General features: G+C 40.3%; 4 protein-coding genes across 4 annotated transcripts; 2 read left to right on the top strand and 2 right to left on the bottom strand.

The window, feature by feature from the left end:
* Window positions 1–10: 10 nt before the first annotated feature.
* LOC135340884 (cilia- and flagella-associated protein 418-like) lies at window positions 11–1,832 on the top strand. Its single transcript, XM_064537299.1, has 5 exons — window positions 11–171; window positions 470–607; window positions 727–792; window positions 1,020–1,168; window positions 1,550–1,832. The coding sequence occupies exons 1-5, from the start codon at window positions 65–67 to the stop codon at window positions 1,648–1,650; spliced, it is 561 nt and encodes a 186-aa protein (XP_064393369.1). The 5' UTR covers window positions 11–64; the 3' UTR covers window positions 1,651–1,832.
* On the bottom strand, window positions 1,718–9,330 carry LOC135340879 (uncharacterized). The gene is made up of 16 exons (XM_064537294.1): window positions 9,050–9,330; window positions 8,721–8,852; window positions 8,459–8,502; window positions 8,257–8,390; window positions 7,761–7,843; window positions 7,562–7,631; window positions 6,846–6,947; window positions 5,915–6,038; window positions 5,099–5,386; window positions 4,137–4,275; window positions 3,920–3,983; window positions 3,537–3,687; window positions 3,135–3,179; window positions 2,400–2,591; window positions 2,280–2,354; window positions 1,718–1,929 (listed from the first exon to the last, which is right to left on the bottom strand). The coding sequence occupies exons 1-16, from the start codon at window positions 9,291–9,293 to the stop codon at window positions 1,870–1,872; spliced, it is 1,947 nt and encodes a 648-aa protein (XP_064393364.1). The 5' UTR covers window positions 9,294–9,330; the 3' UTR covers window positions 1,718–1,869.
* A 30-nt stretch (window positions 9,331–9,360) lies between these two features.
* LOC135340880 (uncharacterized) lies at window positions 9,361–13,988 on the top strand. Its single transcript, XM_064537295.1, has 11 exons — window positions 9,361–9,521; window positions 9,838–9,966; window positions 10,304–10,378; window positions 10,504–10,538; window positions 10,768–10,893; window positions 11,152–11,338; window positions 11,659–11,795; window positions 11,987–12,155; window positions 12,536–12,751; window positions 13,001–13,183; window positions 13,738–13,988. The coding sequence occupies exons 2-11, from the start codon at window positions 9,838–9,840 to the stop codon at window positions 13,849–13,851; spliced, it is 1,371 nt and encodes a 456-aa protein (XP_064393365.1). The 5' UTR covers window positions 9,361–9,521; the 3' UTR covers window positions 13,852–13,988.
* LOC135340883 (protein DGCR6-like) lies at window positions 13,956–14,940 on the bottom strand. The gene is made up of 2 exons (XM_064537298.1): window positions 14,832–14,940; window positions 13,956–14,686 (listed from the first exon to the last, which is right to left on the bottom strand). The coding sequence occupies exon 2, from the start codon at window positions 14,677–14,679 to the stop codon at window positions 14,071–14,073; it is 609 nt and encodes a 202-aa protein (XP_064393368.1). The 5' UTR covers window positions 14,680–14,686; window positions 14,832–14,940; the 3' UTR covers window positions 13,956–14,070.
* Window positions 14,941–14,943: the final 3 nt, after the last annotated feature.

The following is a 14,943-nucleotide window of genomic DNA, read 5'->3' as shown; positions in this document are numbered from 1 at the left end:
TGATGTCATGAGTAAATAGGGGATCCACCACGCCCACTTTTGCAGGCTCCTAGGAGACAGAATAATGGCCGATAGTGATGATCTTGATGACTTACTGGACGAGATTGAAGGCTCCTTGACCCACACTGAGACCACCAAACCATCCATAAATGTGATACCTCCTATTAAGACGTGAGTTGGACATCTGCATACATTCTATAGACATAATTATAGCCATTTTTGTTCCATGCTATTTTAAATCTACTAAATCTCACCTTCAACACACATTTTTAGAGCGTAATAAACTAAGCCTAAGAGTGGTTAGTACGAACATCCCTGAGTCACTACAACAACAAACGGCTATTAAATAACAGCGCCACTCTCTCCATGTGTGACAAATAAGAAGTGCCCATAATTATATCCATACACTCATGCAATATAATATTAGTGTGTATATTTGCAGTGTATGATAATGATGTATAATTTATAGGAGGGTGTCTGCAGAGGATGAAGACATGGATCATATCATAGATGACATCTGCAACGATGATGACCCTTTACCCGTTACAAGACATACATCCAATTACAATAAGCTCACCAAACGACCCTTACCAAATGTCACCCCTAGGTATTTTCTGCAAATAATTATTAAACCCTGACTGTACTGTACAACCCTAATTTCAATGCATACTTTGATTCACATACTATACATAATACGTAATGTGATCAGTTGTAATACATTTTCAGGTGTACAACGCTACTGTTGGGTGGTAGTATGACGGAAATGGGACTCAGTGAACGAAACTCTCAAAGGTAATTAATCTAGGAACTGTAATCCTCCGAATTAAAACAATAATTTAACTTTCCAAAATTTTTATGTGCTGTTCATATGAACTAATTGTCCAATAATTGTTTAATTTTGTTGAGTGGTGTAATACAAACACCATGCAGTAACTTGCCTTATGTAAACGTTGGGTCGATGATCACATGCACACTAATTATAGAGGCTCTATGAAATTATTATTATGATACTGCTCTAGGTCATGTGACAAGTTGAGATGCACCGGATGTGACTTCAACGTGCTCCACTTCAACGACTTCACCTGGCACTCGAAGTGTGACTACATGTTCTTTAGAAACAACATGCCTAACACTGATAAACTCAGCAAGAATCTCGTCAGAAAAAGAGGTGAGGATCAGCGCTCTCTCTCTGCATGGGTCTCCTGAATATAGCTATTTCTATGTGTAGAAGATTTACAGGGATGTGCTCACACTAGCTGGTCATGCAGTGGTGGTTGGTATATACTAAACCTCTAGACAAAAATAACCACCTCTTAGGTTATTATACTACATAATTATAAGTTATAAAAAGGCAAATTTGTAAGATTGGTGATATTGAAAGTAGCCACCACTTCGAAAATTCCAGTGCATTTACAATCTAATTAAAGTGTGTGCAATGTTTTGGGATTAACCCATACTGCATGGGTATGCATAATTATAATGCCTCCGATAATGCGTTTTCTCTGAATATAAATTATCATTACCATAATTGTGTTTTGTCTCTACACAGGTAGTCGTGCATACTCATGTCAGTGCTCCTGGATTACCATGGAGACAGCGGTAGAGGTCACGACCCTGCCTCAACTCAAGTGGGTGTGTGGTCGCCACTAAATTCCAAGAAATGAACCTTATCCAAACTAGAGTATTTTTATACAATAGTTAAAAAAACTGGCAATAATCACTTAAGAAAATTTTATAACATAATTATACATATTCCGAGAATTTGGGTATAAACTATAAAATTTCCAAGAATTTGCGTTAAGTTATGTTGTTATAATTATTATGTCACTGTCGATATGAACCACTTTATTTCTTCAGTTGTTATAAGGATTAACAGATGCATTTCCCATTGCACACGTTTGTCACTTGTCCAGTTCTCAGAAAATCGTCCTGTTGTGATTGTAACATGGTGGTGGTGGTGTGTGTGTACATGGAATAGTAACACATTGTACAATTGTACAGTTTCATTTTAAACACAATTGAGTGCATGGTTCTGGCAGTATATTGGATGAATGTAGCTACCAGCTATCATAATAATCATTGTAGGCCCTGCACATGCATGTATACTTCAACCATGTATACTTCAATTGCAGCATGGACAAAACGTCACTGTGCAGAAACTATAATTATTATAGTACTAGTGTTACAGATATTTGAGAATTCAACATGTAGACTGCATGTACGAACGATGGACAGAGTGACTGTACACTGTACACACACACACACAATCCAGCTCTTACTATTTGCTTTTGAGCCAGGGGAGACTTCCTTGGTCGTACGTGTGTGTCATACTTAGAGTCAGGTGGTCTGTTCCCCTATATAAAAGCATAATTTCTACCCGTGATATACAGTGGGCTTACCAAAGGCTCTGGAGGTGATCCACACTCAAACCCCACGGCAACAGAGTCTTGTGTGATCACTGCACTGTCTGATACTAGGGGGAGCTCGTACAGCTTCTCCGTGATTACACCACTGCTCCCATTTTGGAATGAACATCGTACGTTACTCTCAAACATGACAGCTCCTGCCGACCTGGCAACAGAATACAGTGCCTGCAGATCGAATGACATAATGTCACAGTTATGAAGATATGCATGTAGGAGTTTTGTAAAGTTGAAGAAGGTATAAGTTACTACTAACCAATAGGGACTTGATTGATCGATGATCTAATAAAGTCTAGGTGGCAATGGACTAAATGTAATTATAGTATCAACTGTTACTACGTATGCTGTCACTTAAGAGTTGCATCATATTGAGATGATGTAGGCTGCTCTGAATCCAAGGGACTGATTAAAGTCTACAAGTACAGGATGTATAAATGTTGAACTCATTTAGCTATTGATATCTTAATGGTGAGCTAACAGCATGTACATGTACACAGTGCATGCTTTGATGCATGTAAACCATGAGGTTACCAGGCACCCAAGTTATGTAAATTGTGGCTCTGTTGTGGTACAATAGACTGGCCTGTGGCAAAGCATAGTTCTTGTATGATCTTAGTAACCTGTCATGGCAACTCAGAGATAAAACAATTTCCAAGAAGCTCAGAGATGATATCACTGAAATGCATAATAATCATGTCTGCATGCACTTACCAGTACATTCACTTGAGCATCCCCTAATGCATAGTGGAACAGAACCTATAGAAGAGCAATTACAGAGCAATTTGAGAGACAATAACTATGCAGTGTAGATACAAGTACACATGCATGCATGATGACATGAAAGTATATCCCTGTACTACGTGCGACAGTAACGGGATAGTTCTAGGGGAGCCCTACTCATGCACAACACTATACAAGCTTTCGCTGGAAATGTTTAATTAAGCCACCAAAGAGCAGTAGTGAGAAATTGGCCGCTGTAATACAATCGCACTAACACCCTGGCAACTAAATACATACATTTTTGACTCAATTTTCAATTCTCACATAACAACATCATTAAAATAATGATTGCATGTACACATCTTATTATAGGTTTGTGTGTGTGGGCGGTACCCTGTGTGTGGGCGTGTTTGGGAGAGGGTCAGCAGTTATAGAAGCCATGTAAGCGCTCGGTTCGAGCCGAGACCAGATCATGTTTGCAAATCCCAGCGCTGTAATGAAATCCACCGGATCAGGATACAGGATTCTCATACTCACTTCAAACCTACAGTGAGACATGAGCTGACTAATACACACACACAAACACACGGTTCAATTCATACACAGACCCACACATTATACACAGTTAACACTATACAATGTAATACTAGTGGCATGCAAATTATCAGCTATACTTCACGCAGTCTTTTCTCACTGCTATAATTATGGCTTAATTGACAACATCTTTATTATGGGATAGCTACAGCCATTGACTGACTAGTGTCCTAATAGCGTACGGTATGAAGTCCTTGCTCCTGGGTAGCAACAAGCCAAAGGGTCCACCGGCCACTCCTAACACACCTGCAGGGAGAGTGAATAATGACGTACATTGTATACAATGAAGCAACTTTCTATAGAATGTTCAATTCATTAGTTAGTTCTAATTGAATTGGTGAGCAATTGCAAAGGAAATGTATATAATAGTGCTCGACATGCACACAAGTATGGATGCACCTTTCTTCACATCAACTGTGGAGGCCATGTACACATCTCCGAGAATACCCCCCAGGGAGTTGCCATAGTAATACGTCAGCTCTGTATCGATCTTGACACTTCCGTTTAGGTTCACCATCGGATCAGCTGATAACGTGCTCTGTATAGAGAAAGGTGCTATTGTGTATACATTGAAATGCTTGTGTTGACAGGTACACTCTAGCTTTATCAGTATCCAACTAGTGATTACAGTGTTCTGGGAAAACTTGCATACATAAATAACTTATCATGTTTTTGGAAATGTTTGCAAGTCTATACAACTCAGCAAACAGAATGTGTTCGTTTAACTTAATGAAAACTTCTCACTTGCATTTTACTGATGGCTAGCTAGCTAGCTACATATGAGCATAAAACACTTTTACAGATAATCTGGTAGTATTATGAGGTTGTGTTGTAAGTTATGGACAATGTGCTGTTTAGTTGAGAACAAAGGCAGCACTGCTTTAATTAGATTGGTGCACTTGAAATGGGTTCAGTGTACTAAGAAACACATCCTTACTGGCCACTTCCTGAAACAGTTTGCATAATGGCAGCCACTGGAGGGTGGATAATTATAACCTCACAATTATACTTGCCACAGAAAAGCAAAAACATTTCAACCAGTAGTCTCTAGGAGGCTCTTCATACTTAACTGTTACTATAGGGCAAAGTCCTCTGTTGCAAGAGCACTGTACCTGTACTGCTAATGACACCTACACATGTACCTGTACTGTTAATGACACCTACACATGTACATGTCTGTTAATGACACCTACACATGTACATGTCTGTTAATGACACCTACACATGTACCTGTACTGTTAATGACCCATGCACACATGTACCTAGAAATTTTAATTGGCTATTATACAACTGTTGCAGGTAAAACAAATTGCTGGTGGCCTTTAGGGTAGAATAATGCAATAGCCTCTACTAGCTGTTACCTTAACCAGTCTCATGAGTATGTGAGCATTGAGCATGCCCTGTGTCAGTCTGTCTGGGATGATGCTAAAGTGACTGATATCTGTGCCAATCATGAGCGCAATTGACGGGACATCCAGTTCAGACATGCCCCACCAGTCGCAAGCAAAGAGGATATAGCCGTATTCGTTAGCTTCTGCTTCTAAATACCCGGACTCCACTTCGGATTGAGATCCAAATAGCCCGTGGCCGTATTGTAATAGGAGGGGAGGAGAGTGTGTGGAGTTGGCCACGCTGTGAGGGATGAGGAGCTGTGTGTGTGTGTGTGTGTGTGTGTGTGTGTGTGTGTGTGTGTGTGTGTGTGTGTGCGTGTGGGGGGTATACCTGACGTGTACTACGTATGTGTTTATAGTACTATCTGTAATTTAAATCTAGGTGAAAATTATCACTGTGTTTCTGTTTTGGTACTGTACTGTCAACAAAATTAATAAACGCTTCATCCACTCTTACACAAGCACGGAATAATACATGATTGTATAACTATAATTATATACAATCAATGCAGCTGGCTGGCTTCCCTAAGACAACTCCTACCATTGTATGAGACAAATACTGCAGCAGCTACAAACTGTATATATATAGGGAGACCCAGTTACTGTATTTGAAATGGAAAATCAAAGCACTACAAAAACTTTCATCTTTTGGGAAAGCTTACACATAATTAAGATACACACATTCATAGTTTAGACACCAATACAGCTGTCTAGGCACCACCATGATACTACACCTCCAGTTTCAATGTATGCACAGAGTATTATCCTAAGTACAATGAGGCCCACCGTGAACAGAGCTGACGATTGCTCCTGATACACTGGTAGCATTGTGAATGGATCAAGGACCAAATGTGCTCCCGGCAAATCTCCGTCGGTGTAGATTGGAACTGACATGTACCCTTGGATTTTCCTATGGTGTACATGCGTGGATGTGGTGTACATGTGTATGTATGTGGTTGTGCATGTGTGCATGTGTGCATGTGTGCATGTGCATATGCCTGTGCGTGTGAGTGTGGTTCCAAAAAATGTAGATTGTGGTATGTAGCTTTGGAAAGAATTCTACTTTGAAATTGCCCGTGTAGGACTTCCTTCGGTTCAAGTGGGTGATTCTTTTATTCTTGGAAGTGCATGGTGATCGTAAAATTTCCCAAGAAAATGTGTGCAGTATACGTGAGTTCTACTCTGAGATTGCTGTGTACGATTTCCCGTTGTTTCAAGTGGTCGATTCCGCAAAAATAGTTCTTCTTAGAAGTACGAATTTGTTCTTGGGTATAGTGATCGTAAAGTTTCCAAGAAGAGTTATGAGTACGTGCAGAATTATCTGTATAACTGCTGGTGCATAGAATTCTACTCTGAGATTGCTGTGTAGGACTTCCCTGTTGTTTCAAGTGGTCAATTCCGCAGAAATTAGTTTTTCGAATTTTTTCTTGGGTATAGTGATCGGAATCTTTCCAAGAAAAGTTATGAGAAGTGCATGGGCGCTCGTACTAGTGCATAGCATTTAATCTGGCGTTAAATACTTAACGTAATAGTTACCAAATATTTTCTTTTGATGTTTGCTCAGCCGACATTATTATAAGCAAGTATAGCTTCTAAAACACTGTGTATCTTTTGGCTACCATTTGTTTTTGTAAGATAAGATCAAGTGGGTGGGGATGGTACATTAAAAACATAATGCATTTTTCATTTTCACAATGTTAACCGCGAATTCCCTCACCTGAATATATTTTCGTTTAAATTGTCCTCGACCTTGGTGAGAATGTACTCTGAACCCTTGGCACTCGTTCTTGCTAGTCCATCATCTCTCATAAACAGCAGTCTAACAGTGTGAGCAGCCATTAATACAGAGTGTGAGCAGCCATTAAGACAATAATGAATTGAAAGCTACGAGATTACAACGTATGTTTCAACTTCAACCAATTACCCACACCACACACAATTCCACACATGATTATGTAAACTAATTTTGGTAGACAGGAAAAAATTGGCTGAGAAGCCTTTAGGGGAACAAGTTTGGATAGCAGACTCCACACTTTTGATTGAGACCCTTTTGACTAGCTGTTACTACCCAGTAGATTATTGCATGCATTACTTTACACCTTTTGACTAGCTGTTACTACCTTGTTGATTAATACCACACCTTTGGTTGAGATCCTTTACACTAGCGGGTAATAATTATGTCAGCTGCCAGTAGATTATGCACTATTTATACCTTGAGTGGGGCACTTTAGACCAACTGCTACAGAGGAGTTCAGGTTGGTTGGCAGAAGTTAAAAGTTGAAGTGCAGTCATGACCACTAGTAGGAAGAAACAAACAGTGTGTGGTCATGATTGAGTGCACTTCAACTTTTAACTTCTGCCAACCAACTTGAAATCCTCTGTAAGTACATACATAGCCACCTTGTAGATTAATGCATGAAAGATATGTCACACCTTTGAGTGAGGCACTTTATACTGGCTGTGTTGAAGTCCCATGCCAACTGGAGGGAGTTCCTGGTAATTCCTGGAAAGAGGCAGTAGTACACACAGGAGGTAATCATACTCCTCAACAGTGTTGGTCCAACAAAGTTAAATTGTTGTCTATCCATTTAATTAGGGAAGGACGAAAAATGAAATCAATATATATACGTACCTATAGAAGATAAGGTGGAAAAGATTTCCTCAAATAATTGTCTTCTGCTTTCAATATCTGGGTCTTTGCTGGTTGTTTTGTCTCTGTGGACAAATACAATCATTGACACAGAGTCCATAAGACCACCGCCGCAGTATTAGCTAATATTACCATATTACATTGCTTCCAGGTAATACTGTTCAGACATGGACGCCTGTGATGATTGAATCAACTGGAGCAAAACTGTACTCAGTTACCCGGTAAAGAGGGAGCATACAATTACATAACAATTAGCATACATGTACAATACGCAGGGTTCCAGGTAGATAACGCTCTTAGGACTATCGTTTTACATTTTGCTAGAATTGGGGACAAATTTGGCTCAAGTTTCATGTCCTTGAATCACGAACAAATAAACAATTTAGCAAATTTAGCCGGCTAGCCATGAAAAGAATGTATGGAGTATGATAACATTTGGCATATGTAGATAATCCCCATGACTACACACCACGCATACCTCAGGGCAATAAAACCAGGAGAAGGCTGTATAGGGCGTTCAGACTCATCCTCCAAATATCTCAAAGCTACGATATACCGGGTACCACTTTTAAGCCTTTTGCTCGGCCAAATCATTAGAGCTCTTTCAGCCAGCTGAAGCGGGAGGGGGGGGGTTTGCATAGAATAAATATATATAATAGGTGTGTTGTTTACAGACTTACATTTGCAGCTGTGTCTAGCTCAGCAAAATGAGCAATTCTTTCCCCTACAATGATAAAGCAAATACTGAAAATGCTCATAGTAGAACAGTGAAAGCTGTCTATTGTTTATGGCCACTAATGGTCACCCTCATTATAATACAGTCAGGTTAATGCACTCCCCAAAGTTTTCATAGCATGTGTTTGGATCTGTGTTAGCAGGCCACCTATTTATTGCAGGGGTGGACCAGGTTTCACTGTAGTAAGCAGACTATCTGGGCCTTACCTGTGTCAGCCTCAATGAGTATTGTAGGGCTGTCCTCAGCTAGTGATTGCTGTATGTCCCAGTGTGGTGGTAGGTTGAAATCAGACAGGTGGGGGAAGTAGGTCAGAATAGAAGGAAATGGGGAGAAACCATCTGCATTAAAGTGTACATGAGGCTATACAAAAGACACCTCTGAGCTGTAAGGCTTCCCATAGCAACCCAACACCCACGCACATGTGTTATGGTAAGATACTGTGATAGCAAAAATTATCATGTTATCTGATATACTGTAATTACATACACAAATGTACTGTGTGTGTGTGTGTGTGTGTGTGTTGTACTGTGCCTACCTAGTGTGTTCCACTCTGCAGGATTCACTCCTCTCCCTATTATATCCAGTGGAAAGGTTGCAGATGAAAAGTTGACCTTTAGTCCGGTAGCTGTGCTTGGGTCAGGAGCAGTATAGTAGGAGCTTGGGAAGGGCAGAGCACAGTATTCTGGTGTCAGGGAGTCGCAAGGGCTCTGATATGAGCTCGCAAGGGGCAGAAACAGCACAGATGTGGCACTATACAACATGAAGAGTAAATTCGCCATCTTGTTGCATTGTGTGATGTCAACATCATGAATATCATTAGAAAGTCAATTTAGACTGCGGTGAGGTATTTCCCCAGCAAGTGGTTCCTGGAACGGGATAATGATAACACAGTTGCTCTAGTATAAAGCAGCAGGAGCACTACAGAAGAAATTTCCAGCTCTTGCTAGTGTCGTTCTTGAAGAGTCAATTTATACTGAGAACATCAGTTTCAAGCCCAAGCCACCAAGGTAATAGTCCTGTACCGCTCATTCAGTGTTAGCTGGTTCAAGTACTAGTGCAGTATGCATGCATGTGGATTCTCTAGCTTAGTTTGCAGACTCTGGTTGAGTGCAACTCCAATACCTTAACCTTTCTATAGCTGGTGGCCTATTAATGCATTAGCTAGATCTATATCTGTATGAGCTGAAAACTCAATCTAGTACATAACATATCCACTTTATAGTCGAGTCATGCAGGTTATTTATAAATAGTGCATGGAGAGATATAATAGATTACAAGAGCTATAACAATTGAAATTGATATGTGTGTACTCTCTTTGCTCAGATGTTGCAGTACGAACACAGTATAATGGAGACGGTAATAGAATCTGACAGAGAATCAAATAAATCTGAAGATGGCTCCGACTCTGTACAAAAGGAGCAAGCTATGTTCGTGTGGAGTCCTAAATACGAGGTGCGTGAATACAAACAGTCAAGTAATTAATGGCTGAGTTGAATAGAGAACAAATTTGCTTTGCCAAAAATGTTCATTAGCAACAAGATAGTGCAAATACAAAATACTCAATAGTATCTGATGTTGCAGTGACACAGCAGTGTAATAGCCACCAACAAAGGCTTTCCTTGTATCTGTATGCAAACAGATATCGTATTTCATTTCCCACTAATAGCTTAAGTTGTTGATACTTTATTGATTAATATCGAGAGGAGTTGATGAATACACGCACTCCTATTAGGTAACTCGATCTGTCATGATTGTGTAAATCATTGCTTGCTGTGTTTTTTCCCTGCAGAAATGGCACGAAAGTTTAGTATCCTTCAATGCACCTTGTCTCAATATAACAGAGTATGAAGACCTTAAACTAGAGGTAAGAAACTGCAGTATAACTAGCTTGTTAGTGAAAGGGTAGTCAGTCAGTCAAGCATGCAATGAATCTGCATTATTCATCTTTCCTCCTGCAAGTTACAAATTTCCTCTTCGTTTCCTACTTAGGTGAACCCAAAGCAGTTGGAGCATCTAACACAGAGGTATGTACATGTATGTGTTTAGTGACTGTACAGCCTTGTTTGGCAATTAGGGGGCATTCAATCCAAACTTTGCTTGTTGTCTGCCAAAATGCATAACATTTGCGTCCAAAGACCACGTTACGATGTTTACTAGAGAAAACACTCTCTCTTTCATGTTAAATTGCTATAGACACATGTCCATTCATAGATAACAAGTTATTTAACACGTTCCCACCACCTCAACCAATAGATGGTACCATGGCAGTCTAACTAGGAGAGAAGCTCGTGTCATCTTGCAAGATTTTAAAGGTGGTCAAGGCTCCTTTATTGTGAGAACAAGCGAGAGTTACAGTGGAAAGTTTGCCATTTCTTTCATGTGAGTGTCATCTGTTTATAAATGTCTGTCTGCTAGAGTGAGCAGATCTCCTAGCTAGTGGAATGTGTATATGAGGTCATGTTCAAATTTCCTGCTTCCTATAAGTACTATTCCTGGAAGAATGATAGTAGTGGATTCCCTTTGGAGGCTAGTGCCTCCCATAATGTGATTCTGTTTGCTTCCTATACTTGTTAGCTGTTGTATGATATATGCTAAAATAAGATTATAATAAGTATCCACCTTGCCACTTACTCACAGGCACGAGTGTCGTGTGAAACATGTCGTGATTGAGAGCAAACGTGACCCAGTGACGGGGGTGATCTACAACATCACACCCAATGGACCATTCTTTAGCTCACTCAGTGAACTTATAGACGAAGCACAAAAGAAAGCACTCATTCAAAATCATACATTTGATATCAAACTCGGCCAATACCCACCACAGGTAAGTGGGTGGGGTCATCTTATATCCTTGTATGCTGTGAATGTGGAGCTGTGTACTATTGCCTACACCTAGGTGACTGGGTCTGCATGTCAGATTCTATCTATTTAGCTATACTTACTGTTAATTCTTCAAACAGAACTCTGGCATGCAATTAATTATAGAGCAATTAATTATAGAGTCAGAGCTAATTGACCTTACTCCATCGTTCTAGTTTGGACATTCACACAGAGCATTAATTTCACAAGCGTAATGATAGCTATTGTGACATACGTGAGTAGATTCATGAGCTATAATTATAATTATGTTTCATTCTCTTGCAGCCTAATATGTCGTGGTTACACAGAGGAGTCAAATCGTTGTCTCAAGCGGAACAGATACTACGGAAAGAACACAGAGACGGGGCCTTCTTTGTCTACCGAACACAATCTGAACATGCACCCTATATTGTGGCGTATAGGTGCGTGCATACTGAAAGCAATACATTATTCATGCATCGCTAGTAGAAGGCTTCTTAGAAATGCTGACACTGTTTTCACAATACACACCCACACAGTGTTAACGAATTCATGTCTGTAATATGCTTGAAAGTTGCTACTGTGTGCAGATCGAGTATCTATCTAATGCATCTCTCTGTGTCTACTTCTCTAGGTCTGAGGGTAGTATCCATCATAACTTGATCGTGGCCACACAGAGACCTAACCCAGGCTTTACTCTGAACAACATCACCTCTCAAGTCCTGTACAAAGTCATTCACTATTTCATGGAGAACCCGATCAATGGCAACACTGTACTCAAGCACCCCGTCCCAGATAGAGATGTAAGTACAATACAATGATTTCACACATACTAGTATGGAATAATAGAATTCTTGTCGCCTCGTGGTTAGCTTTGTCTAGGCGTTTTGATAGCCCTCAGCAGCTGTTTCCTAGAGCCCCAGACTTGGGTGTGTTGCAGTGGTTTGTGTAGAGGTTTGGCTGCTATTCTTAGTCTGTGCAGGACAATGCCAACTGTTGGCTTGGTAACATTAGTGGAATGTAGCAGCATTAAAAGTGTTCCAGCCAGGGATTGCTATAGGCAACAATTGACTAGGTAGATGAAGATCTGATTGTGTGATTGTTGCTAGAAACTCTCATTAGATCATGCAAACCTAGTCTACCAAACGTGCCGAAACACTTTTATATATTCCTCCCTCTGTAGCCTGTCTACACAAGCTATGGCATAGCACTGAAAGACTCGCACGGAGATAGGGGTCAGAGTGAACTTGAATTCGCTCGAGGATCATTCATCACAAACATTCAACAAAAAACAGCCGACTGGTGTATAGGAGATCACAGAGGAGACAAACAAAAGTTCTTCAAGAGAGAGTGTGTTCAGCTACTCAGAAAAGAAGAACTGATGTATCTAAATGAAGTGGTGAGCCATTTGCTAGTGTGTTGTCTATATAGTTGTGTTTGTTGACACTGGAGGGAAAGGTTTGGTATGCTGTGACTAATACACTGTCTATGCATAACATTGAAATTATATACAGTGGGGTGGTGGAAGTTTCCCAGAATGGATAGTTTAACCACTGATTCCTGGAACTATGAATATGATTATATTATGTGTATGTGATGTTTACCAGTACACTACACTATACACACTATACACACATTATATTCACAGCGATTAATGTCAGCTGACCACACCCACCCCGAGCTAAATAGACCCGTCCAATTAAATCTACAAACAGACTACGAAGTAAATTTCACACAAGAGGACAACTTGTCTACCACCATTCACGTTCATCCGGTCAATCCAATTCTCAAGAACTTCAGAAGCTACAAACTATCATGCTGCACTACTGAGGTACGTCCATTGACTGGATTGTCAGTACTTCATCCTTGTTGACATACCCACTAATGTAGTGCATTTCCTGATAGTGCATCAATTACGATAAAAAAAGACCCTTGCATGTATCTATAGCTAGTCTGTGCAACACTGATGGGGTTGTAGCAAGGGCTATTGTTTAGGGCATCAGTTTCTTTCCTCTAGTTGTCTAACAACTCTTTGCTGGGAATTACCAATTACCAGCGTATAGAGTTGTTTACCCGACCTGAAACCTGATCATGTTTCAAAGCCGATGCGTTTCCTCCTCTCTTCCTTATTGCATGCCTTCAGTTGGCTACTACTGGCCTGGGCGTGTGTATGTAGTGGCTGCCTCTATTATATAACTTTCAATTAAGTTACCGAGATGCTATGTAACAGTGAAATCATTAGAAAGTGTTATAATTTTGTACTTTGTATTCAATTAGCAAGTGTGTGTAGAATTATGTAGTGAAATTCCAGCACTTAATTACAATAATTATATTCATTTTACAAGTTCAACCTCATTGACCATGATTCCCCTTGTTCCCCTACAGGACCTTGAGGCCTGGTATCAACTATTTCAAAGCCACAAATGCTTACCCAAGTCTCAAATGGACTCGAGCAAACAATGCAAACAGTCTAAATTCAGAGGCTGTGTGATCTCTTGAGGTCACAAAACAATTATACAGCTTTATCATTTTTCATTCCAATTCTGTGTGTGTGTGTGTGTGTGTGTGTGTGTGTGCAGTGTTTGTGTGTGAAGCCTTTGAGGCTGGTTAAATTATTATTATTATGAGAAACTATATTAATATTGAAAATGTTGAATAAACAGATGAAAACAACAACCAAAGAGATTTACTGGGAAAGTCTCGCAAAGTATACACAAATTAGTGGCTTGTGGTGGTTGGGGGGAGTTCAGAAAGTCTTTGAATGAATTTCAGTATGTGCATCTGCAACTGTATCTCTGTTGGGTTATTAGTCACACTGAACATGGGGATATCTGCTTGCTGCATGGTGGACTGTTGATCAGTCACTAGCTGGTCCAATTCCAGAATAATCTTCTGATCCATCGATTTCAGCTCCTCTTTCAGTTTTAAGTGTAATTCAGCTTCTTCCTTTTCGTGCCTTTTCTTGGCCAAGGGAAGGTTGTGCTGCTTGACACTGGCCAGTTCTTCCTTGTATTTCTTTGCCAGTGCCATTTTTTGTGTCTTGTGTGCGCTAACGACTGTAACTCGATTATTGAGCAGGGTACTCTCATTAAATTGTTGAATATCTTCCAATTCTTTGACAATTTCGAACACTGTTCCGTCAAGCAGAGCGTCAGCTAGTCCCTTAATGTGTGTGTCTGTCATTTTCTGTTGCAAGGGCGGTGGTAGTTGTGTACGATACTGACAGAGTTTCTTGTAAAACACACCGTACAAGTATCTCGTCTCTTCTGATGTGGTGCCTAGAGGTGGGCCAAAGTCATAGCCTTGTGGGAGAGCTTCTGATGACATGGCACTCCTGTTGGGAGGTGCATGTGTGCATGAATATGTACGTTTCAATGGGATGTCGATGTTCATGTTGTACTGACTGAAATTCGAAAACTTGAAGCCCTAAGCCTAAGGCTAAGTCAAATGACAATGGTGTATAGCATTAAACCGCTTACCTGTTCACTCAGTTGGGAAGCTACACTGGTACTGTACTGTACTGGGAGTCTGGGCCGTGTACCGGGTACCTCTGATTCTGACATGAAATGGTAAAGGTCGTCTCAATGCGTT

This window comes from Halichondria panicea, chromosome 9 (assembly GCF_963675165.1).
Source record: "Halichondria panicea chromosome 9, odHalPani1.1, whole genome shotgun sequence".
Taxonomy (NCBI): domain Eukaryota; kingdom Metazoa; phylum Porifera; class Demospongiae; order Suberitida; family Halichondriidae; genus Halichondria; species Halichondria panicea.
This window is presented reverse-complemented; position numbering and strand designations above follow the sequence as displayed.

Bases quoted from the DNA above. Each gene is read 5' to 3' on its own strand.
- LOC135340879 (XM_064537294.1), bottom strand. From the start codon at position 9,293: ATGGCGAATTTACTCTTCATGTTGTATAGTGCCACATCTGTGCTGTTT. The intron at 3,180-3,536 runs GTACCGCCCACA...GCTCTTCTATAG, and splicing joins CAAACACGCCCACACACAGG to GTTCTGTTCCACTATGCATT. The intron at 2,592-3,134 runs GTAAGTGCATGC...TTCGATCTGCAG, and splicing joins ATGCTCAAGTGAATGTACTG to GCACTGTATTCTGTTGCCAG.
- LOC135340883 (XM_064537298.1), bottom strand. From the start codon at position 14,679: ATGTCATCAGAAGCTCTCCCACAAGGCTATGACTTTGGCCCACCTCTA.
- LOC135340884 (XM_064537299.1), top strand. From the start codon at position 65: ATGGCCGATAGTGATGATCTTGATGACTTACTGGACGAGATTGAAGGC. The intron at 793-1,019 runs GTAATTAATCTA...ATACTGCTCTAG, and splicing joins AGTGAACGAAACTCTCAAAG to GTCATGTGACAAGTTGAGAT. The intron at 1,169-1,549 runs GTGAGGATCAGC...GTCTCTACACAG, and splicing joins GAATCTCGTCAGAAAAAGAG to GTAGTCGTGCATACTCATGT.
- LOC135340880 (XM_064537295.1), top strand. From the start codon at position 9,838: ATGTTGCAGTACGAACACAGTATAATGGAGACGGTAATAGAATCTGAC. The intron at 11,796-11,986 runs GTGCGTGCATAC...CTACTTCTCTAG, and splicing joins CCCTATATTGTGGCGTATAG to GTCTGAGGGTAGTATCCATC. The intron at 12,752-13,000 runs GTGAGCCATTTG...TTATATTCACAG, and splicing joins TGATGTATCTAAATGAAGTG to CGATTAATGTCAGCTGACCA.